This window comes from Ailuropoda melanoleuca, chromosome 13, assembly GCF_002007445.2.
Source record: "Ailuropoda melanoleuca isolate Jingjing chromosome 13, ASM200744v2, whole genome shotgun sequence".
NCBI classification, from domain to species: Eukaryota; Metazoa; Chordata; class Mammalia; order Carnivora; family Ursidae; genus Ailuropoda; species Ailuropoda melanoleuca.
The window spans coordinates 42094855-42101860 of record NC_048230.1 but is presented as its reverse complement, the minus strand read 5'-3'; the positions used below and the strand labels follow the sequence as shown (position 1 = coordinate 42101860).

The window sequence follows — 7006 nt, the reverse complement described above, 5'->3', positions numbered from 1 at the left end:
GAGCGGATGGAAGCCGGAGATCCCAGGTTCCCGGAAGACCCAGGCTGGGCCCTCGGGCTTCTCCTGTCCCCTCCCCACCCCCCTCACCCCATGCCTCAGATTTCTCTCTCCGTCCCCGCCGACCGGGGCCACCGGACTGAGCGGCGCCCAGAGCTTCCCGGGGGCCCTTCGCCCTCTCCCCACCACGGCCATGCTCCCGGAGACCCAACTTCCGCGCCCGAGTTTCCCACTCGGCGTTCTCCCAGTGCGCGCTGGGGAGGGGGCTGAGTGGGGCCACCCCGCCTGCGGGGGCGGGGGCTGGGCGGGCTCCGCGGGGTGCCTGAGTGGGAAGAAGGGCGCAGGCGGGGGCCTCCGGGCCGGGGGTGCCCCGGACGCTCGGCAGAGGCTGGGTAGCCGGGGCGGGCCGGGCCGGGCGCGCTGGAGGGTTCCGGGCACTCACGCGGCGCGCCCCTTCCTCCCCACAGCCCCCCGGGATGCGGTAGCGGCCGCTGTGCGGAGGCCGCCGAGCAGCTGCAGCCGCCGCCGCGCAGATCCACGCTGGCTCCGTGCGCCATGGTCACCCACAGCAAGATTCCCGCCGCCGGGATGAGCCGCTCCCTGGACACCAGCCTGCGCCTCAAGACCTTCAGCTCCAAGAGCGAGTACCAGCTGGTGGTGAACGCAGTGCGCAAGCTGCAGGAGAGCGGCTTCTACTGGAGCGCCGTGACGGGCGGCGAGGCGAACCTGCTGCTCAGCGCCGAGCCCGCCGGCACCTTCCTCATCCGCGACAGCTCGGACCAGCGCCACTTCTTCACGCTCAGCGTCAAGACCCAGTCGGGGACCAAGAATCTGCGCATCCAGTGCGAGGGGGGCAGCTTCTCGCTGCAGAGCGACCCCCGGAGCACGCAGCCGGTGCCCCGCTTCGACTGCGTGCTCAAGCTGGTGCATCACTACATGCCGCCCCCCGGCACCCCTTCCTTGCCCTCTCCACCGACCGAACCCTCCTCCGAGGTGCCGGAGCAGCCTCCCTCCCAGCCGCTCCCAGGGAATCCTCCCAGGAGAGCCTATTACATCTACTCGGGGGGCGAGAAGATCCCTCTGGTGTTGAGCCGGCCCCTCTCCTCCAACGTGGCCTCTCTCCAACATCTCTGTCGGAAGACCGTCAATGGCCACCTGGACTCCTACGAGAAAGTCACCCAGCTGCCTGGGCCCATTCGGGAATTCCTGGACCAGTACGATGCCCCTCTTTAAAGAGCAAAGGACAGGGGTCGGGGCGAGGAGCCTGGGTCCCCTCTCCTCCGTGGCACATGGCACAAGCACAAGAATCCAGCCGGGAGAGCCCTGCAGCTCTGGGTGAGGCAGAGGGGTGGACTGGCCCCTCCCTTCGCCCCCCCCCCCCCCCCCCCCCCCGCAGAATGGGACCGGCGGGACCTGGAATGTGTTTGAGGGAAGGGGGAGTGCCACCTGAGCGCCCCGCCCCCACTCCAGCTTCTCCGGAGGAGCCAGCTGGCCCGGTGGGGACAGCGACGACAGCAGTGGATTCTCTTCTCAACTCTTCCCTTCCTCAACTCCCCCTGCCTTTCCAAACGGGGGACATTGCGGGAGTGTTGAACTAGTGAGAACTGCCGGGGACTCTTCAAACTTTCCAACGGAACTTGTTTGCTCTTTGATTTGGTTTAAAAGGTAGCTTTAAACCCGAGCAGGTCTCTGGCCTGAAAAAGGGTGCGGGAGAGGGCGCCCCGGGGGTTCAGGGCAGCAGGCTGGCGGCGGTGATGGCCACTCCCACTGTCCACCCCAGGTGAGGAGGGCGGCTGCATGCTCCTCCCCTGGCTCTGGGGATAAGGGCAAGAGGGTGACCTGAAGGGGGCCCCCCTTCTGGGACAGCCACCAGAAACACAGGTCCCAGAGTCCATCTAGTGCCCCGGAGCCCAGAGCCCTTCCCCCGTTTTAAGGGGGAAGTGGCATTTGGAGGGGAAGGGGTGGGCTGGTCAGTTATTCTTTTCCCCACCCCTGCTCTATCTTCTGGCACCTGGGGGGTGGGAAGATGGAGGAGATGAGCCATCTTTGACCCCAGATCGCAGACAGAGAAGATGAGGGATTCTACTTTGTGCCTCCTGACTGTCTGGCTAGGAGATTTGCCTTAAATGCTCCCTGTCCCATGGACAGGGACTGGCACACAAGAAGCCACACACTCGGCCAATCCAGGCAGAGGCCAAGGGGTCCCCGGAGGGCCGCCCCCGGCCGCTCGGCGTGGGGGGAGGGGCGGACGGAGGGGGAGGGGGTGGAGATCCCTGCCTTCCAGCCCAGCCCTGGAAGAATGCGAGCCCCTTGGATATTGGCCAGTCACAGGTGCCTCGCGGTGCCTGGGCTCTTGCAGAGCAGAGCCACCAGGTCCCACAGCCCTCCTCACCTGGGGGGTGGGGGTGGGGGAAGGGCACAGGCAGGAAGTCGTTGAGAGACTGGGGCCCCTGCCACCCCAGCTGCTCCCGCTCTCCAATAGCACTGATCGGTGAAAAGTTAACAGGAATGTAGCAGCGATGGAATTATACCTGGAACTGTTCTTTTTTGGGGAAAATGAAACAAACACGAAGTTTTCTGTGTCAGGTATTTTGGGCTGGATGGGGCAGCTGTGTGTTGGGGTGGGTTTTTTTTTCCTGTTACTTTGTTTTGTTTTTGTTTTTTGTTTTAATAATGTTTACAATCTGCCTCAATCACTCTGTCTTTTATAAAGATTCCACCTCCAGTCCTCTCCCCTCCCCCACCCAGGCCTTCGAGGCTGTTAGGAGATGCTTGAAGAACTCAACGAAATACCAATCCAAGTCAAACTTTGCACATATTTATATTTATATTCAAAAAAGAAACATTTCAGTAATTTATAATAAAGAGCACTATTTTTTAATGAAAGCCGACTGGAGCCTTTTCCTCCCCGCCCCTCCCCTGCCTTGCTTTCTCTTTCACCCGCACCCACGCCGCGTGGGAGGGGAGGGAGGGAGCCGCGGGGGTGCAGGCTCTGCCCCCTCGCTGTCCCGGGTGCTCCTCGCCGAGGAATCGTCTTCACCACGTCACTGACAAGCTAAGGCAGCCACCTAGACGGTACGGAGAGGGGTAATTCCTGCTAGTTTGATTCAGATCTGACCAGAATATGCAAAGCAAGTTCGAAGGAAGCGCTTCAAAGAGTTTGCAGGGAGTAAGCTGAGCTGTGGTCAAAGCTTTTAGAGACTCCAGGCTATTAGAGGCGCTCTGCTCCTTGGCAAGGAGGTGTTCCGACAGCACAGCCGGGTTCACGGGAGGTGGGGGGAGGTGGAGGGAGGTGTGGTCCCTACAGGCACGGCCTCCCCACCCCTCCAGCTTCCCTCCATTCCTGGGAGACCCAGCCTGAGCAGGGGCGGCCACACGCCTCCCAGTGACAGCACCCATCTATTTGCCAATTTTTAGTCCCTCCCACCCCCTGGGCACTTAGAGGCTATCCCGTTAACCTTTCCAGCCCCACAGGGCAGGTGTTATCCCCGCCATTTTCATAGACACAACTGAGCTCCACAGTAGCTGGGGGCTTGCGCTGGTCACTTCTGATGCCTAGAACGGTGCTCAGTAAATATTTGTTGACTGAGGGGGGTCAGTCACTCAGGTTCACGGAGGTTAAGCAACCTGCCCAAGGACACACCACTTGGGAATGTGGGAAAAGACCCAGAAGTGGAACCTGGGAGCATCTGGTTTCCAAAGCCCACAAACTCTCTCTGCCTCCCTAAACACTAAGTACGGGCCCAGGGCTGCCCCTCTGTACATCCCCCTGCAAAGCCAACAGGTGAGTATCCCACTCTGGGGTTTCAGCATTAGGGTGGTGCTAGAAAACAATACTTTCTCTGACATTTTCCTTCCATGGTTCCTCCCCCCAAACCCCAGACCTGACAGCTGAAGAGATGAATGTTATCCCCAAGTCAAGGGTCCCCATGCCTTCCCCCAAACCTCAGATGCCTGAAAGGAATGCCAGAGGCCTCTTCCTGCCTTCCCCACCCCCCGTGGGGGCCCATTAGCTGCTCCAGAAATCAGTGTCCAAAAGGCAACTGAGAGTAAATAAAGCCATTTTTCTTCCCCATTTCCTAGACTTTGGGGGGAAATAATGTAAAGTGATGAGAAAGGGCCAGGCTAAGCATGATACTACTGAGAGGACAGAGCACGTAGGAACCACTCCTGAGAGACCACTGCTTCTGGAACTGGGAATGCAGGCCCCCAGGTAAGCTCACCTTCCCAGAGCAAGAGGTCAAGTGAAGCCTGGGAAGCTCCTGGCAGGCTCTTCCCTGCTGGGGGCCGGGGGGGGGCAGGGTAGACTGCCAGTCGGCCACCATCTGCCTCAGCTGCATAGCTGCTGGAAGGACAGCCTCCATGGAACCTTGGAACCTAGAGCACACCAAGTCCCCGTCCTTGGCCCAGAAGGTGGCTATTCAGCCAGGGTGTCCAGCGTTCACAGGGCACTAACTGAAAGGGCTTGATCTCTGGCCCCGGAGGAAGCTGCTGTCCCGGCCCCCCTCGAGGTTAAACTCAGAGGCAGGAAGACCCCTGACTCCTTTCCCTTGATGCCCCCCTCCCATCCTTCTTCCCACACTTTTATTTGACTCTCCAATTTCAGACCACAAACTAGACCAACCTTCTACTTTTGCAGACAAGGAAGCTGAGTCCCAGAGAAGGAAAGCAATTTGCTTAAATTCACACAGCAAGCTAGGGGCAGCACCAAGGCAGGAATCTCTCCGTTAGATCAATCTGCAGCCCAGTGCTCCTTCCTGTGTTCCCTCCTCATCCCACCCTCCTGTTGCAGAAATCTTTCTGTACTTCTCAGTCCTCTTGGGGACAGAACCCACCTCCTCCCAAGGATTTAAGGGAGGCCCTCTGTCCTGGCTGCCAGAGGAGGAGTGTGCCTGGGTCCCAGAGTTGCTAAGAAGCTTGAGCAGGCACCCATGCCTCAGTGGGGTTAAGAAGAGCACAGCTGGGGGTCCCTGGCCAACCCCCAGAAAGGGGAGAGTTTGGTGCTTCCAGGCCTGTGCCCTATTATGCTGCTTCTGGCTGTAAGAATCCACCCCCAAGAGGCCCTATCCTCTCTCCGGTGGTGCTGTTTTTGGGCAGGCCTCCGGATGAGCTAGAGCCAGGAATGGGAAATCTAAGGCCTGCTCTGGGGGGAGGGAGGGAAGGAGGCCACAGACAGGGGAGCTGGAGATGGAAAATAAGCCTGCACGTTGGGTCCTAGTCTAAGGAACGAGGAAGGAGGTTCGGGAGGGGGCACCGCCGGGGTACGAGGCTGAGAGATGGGGAGANGCGGGAGCCCTGGCGGAGCTATGCGAAGAATGTCCGCGCTGAGCCCAGCGGGTGGCACCCCCGGGCTCGCGCCCCGCCGCCGCCGCCGCGCCCAGCGCAGCGCGCGCGCGGAGAGCAGGCCACGCCCCCGCCACGCCCCCACCCCGCGGAGCGCGGTCGCCGTGACAACGGGATTACAGGCGCGGAGCGCTGTTTATTCTCAACCGAGTGCCAGGAAATTCGACGGGGTGGCTGCCAGGCGCACCTCCCTGGGGTGGGGGACGGGAGGGGGAGGAGAGAGGGTGGACCAGCGCGCCCGGGGCTCCTGGGGGAGGGAGGCGGACCTCCGTCAGCGGGGGTCACAGGCCCCTCTGAGGGGAGCTCCTCAGAAAGCACTGACTCTTTCCCGGGCAGGAGTGAATCAAGTTTCCTCCTCCCAGGGGAGCCAAATCTCCCTCCAGGCTGGTGAGTACGCCCCCACCTCGCCCCCCAACGCACAGTCTCTCTGTCCAGGGATCCAGTCCTTGGAACCCCACAGCCCCCAGCCCCTCATTCGCTCACTCAGCAAATAGCTATTGAATACATCCCATATGTCAGGGGATTGAACGTAGGACAAGACAAGGCCCTGATTGTCCTGCTCTCCTGAGATTTAGCAGGAGTGACAATGAACTAGTAAATACATAAATACAGTAATTACAGACTGCTGTTAGTACCCCAAAGATGCATCTTCAAGTCACATTTCCAGTACTCCCCACATCCGCGATCCTGGACAACCCTCGGATAGGGTGACCAGCTTGTCCTGGTTTGCCCAGCACCGTCCCAGTTTGGCCCTAAAAGTGTGGCAAACCATTCTAGTTGATCATCTTACCCCCAGGTCAGAATGCACCCATTTCAGAGACGGAGAAACTGAGGCCCGAAATACCAGGGCAGTTCTTCCAGGGTCATGGGGCCAGTTAGAGAGCAGGAGCTGGAGGCCCTCCAGCTGAGAAACCAGGGCTCCTTCCGCCAAACACCCTTCACGCACACCCTCCCCAGGCACCCCAAAGCGCAGAAGCACCCGCGGCCAGCCCCCCAGGGAGCGGATGAAATTGCTGACTCCCAGACTCCAAGCCCAGCTCCTTCTGAATCAGAACCCTGAGGATAGTCCGGGAACCTGCATACTCAACAGCGCTCCGGGTGATTCTCAGACCACTCCATGCTGCCTTCAGGGGAAGACAAGCCTGGATCCTCCTCTCTTCCTGGGACAGGGAATTTCCTTCTTGAACCTTGACTAAGCCCATCTGGGAAGTCAGCAGGGAGGGAAAGGCTGTTCACTGCCCGCGCCCCGGCAAGCGCAGGCAAGTGTAGCCCTTCCCTCTCCTGGGCTCCAGCCCCTGGGCCCTGGGCCTGAGAACAGGGGGCCCCATGGGGGAGGAGTATGGTTCTCCCCCCCCCCCCNCCCCCCCCCCCCGCCCCCAGTGCTGAGCCCTCCCAGCTGTGCTGTGCTGGGAACAGGCCAGGCATTTGTGAAATCCTTGGGTGAGCCTGACCCACTGTCATGAGGACTGCCTGTGGAAGCTGGTGCAGGGAGGGGGATGGGGGGCTGTTCCCAGAAGCGGGGAGAACTCTGGACTTCCCACTCCTGAGTGCTCTGCATTGCAGCACGGCCTTAAGCAACAGCAGTGGTCTGGAAGGCTGCATTGCAGAGAACCAGAGGCCCCAGGCTCTCTTCTGAAAAGAAGCTAGGGCTCTGAATGCTAAAACC

General features: G+C 60.4%; 1 protein-coding gene across 1 annotated transcript; it reads left to right on the top strand.

The window, feature by feature from the left end:
- The first annotated feature begins 6 nt into the window (after positions 1–6).
- On the top strand, positions 7–2883 carry SOCS3 (suppressor of cytokine signaling 3). The gene has a single exon (XM_034640680.1). It carries the CDS (start codon positions 553–555, stop codon positions 1228–1230), a length of 678 nt encoding a protein of 225 aa, XP_034496571.1. The 5' UTR covers positions 7–552; the 3' UTR covers positions 1231–2883.
- Positions 2884–7006: the final 4123 nt, after the last annotated feature.

Coding starts and splice junctions, on each gene's coding strand:
- SOCS3 (XM_034640680.1), top strand. CDS start 553: ATGGTCACCCACAGCAAGATTCCCGCCGCCGGGATGAGCCGCTCCCTG.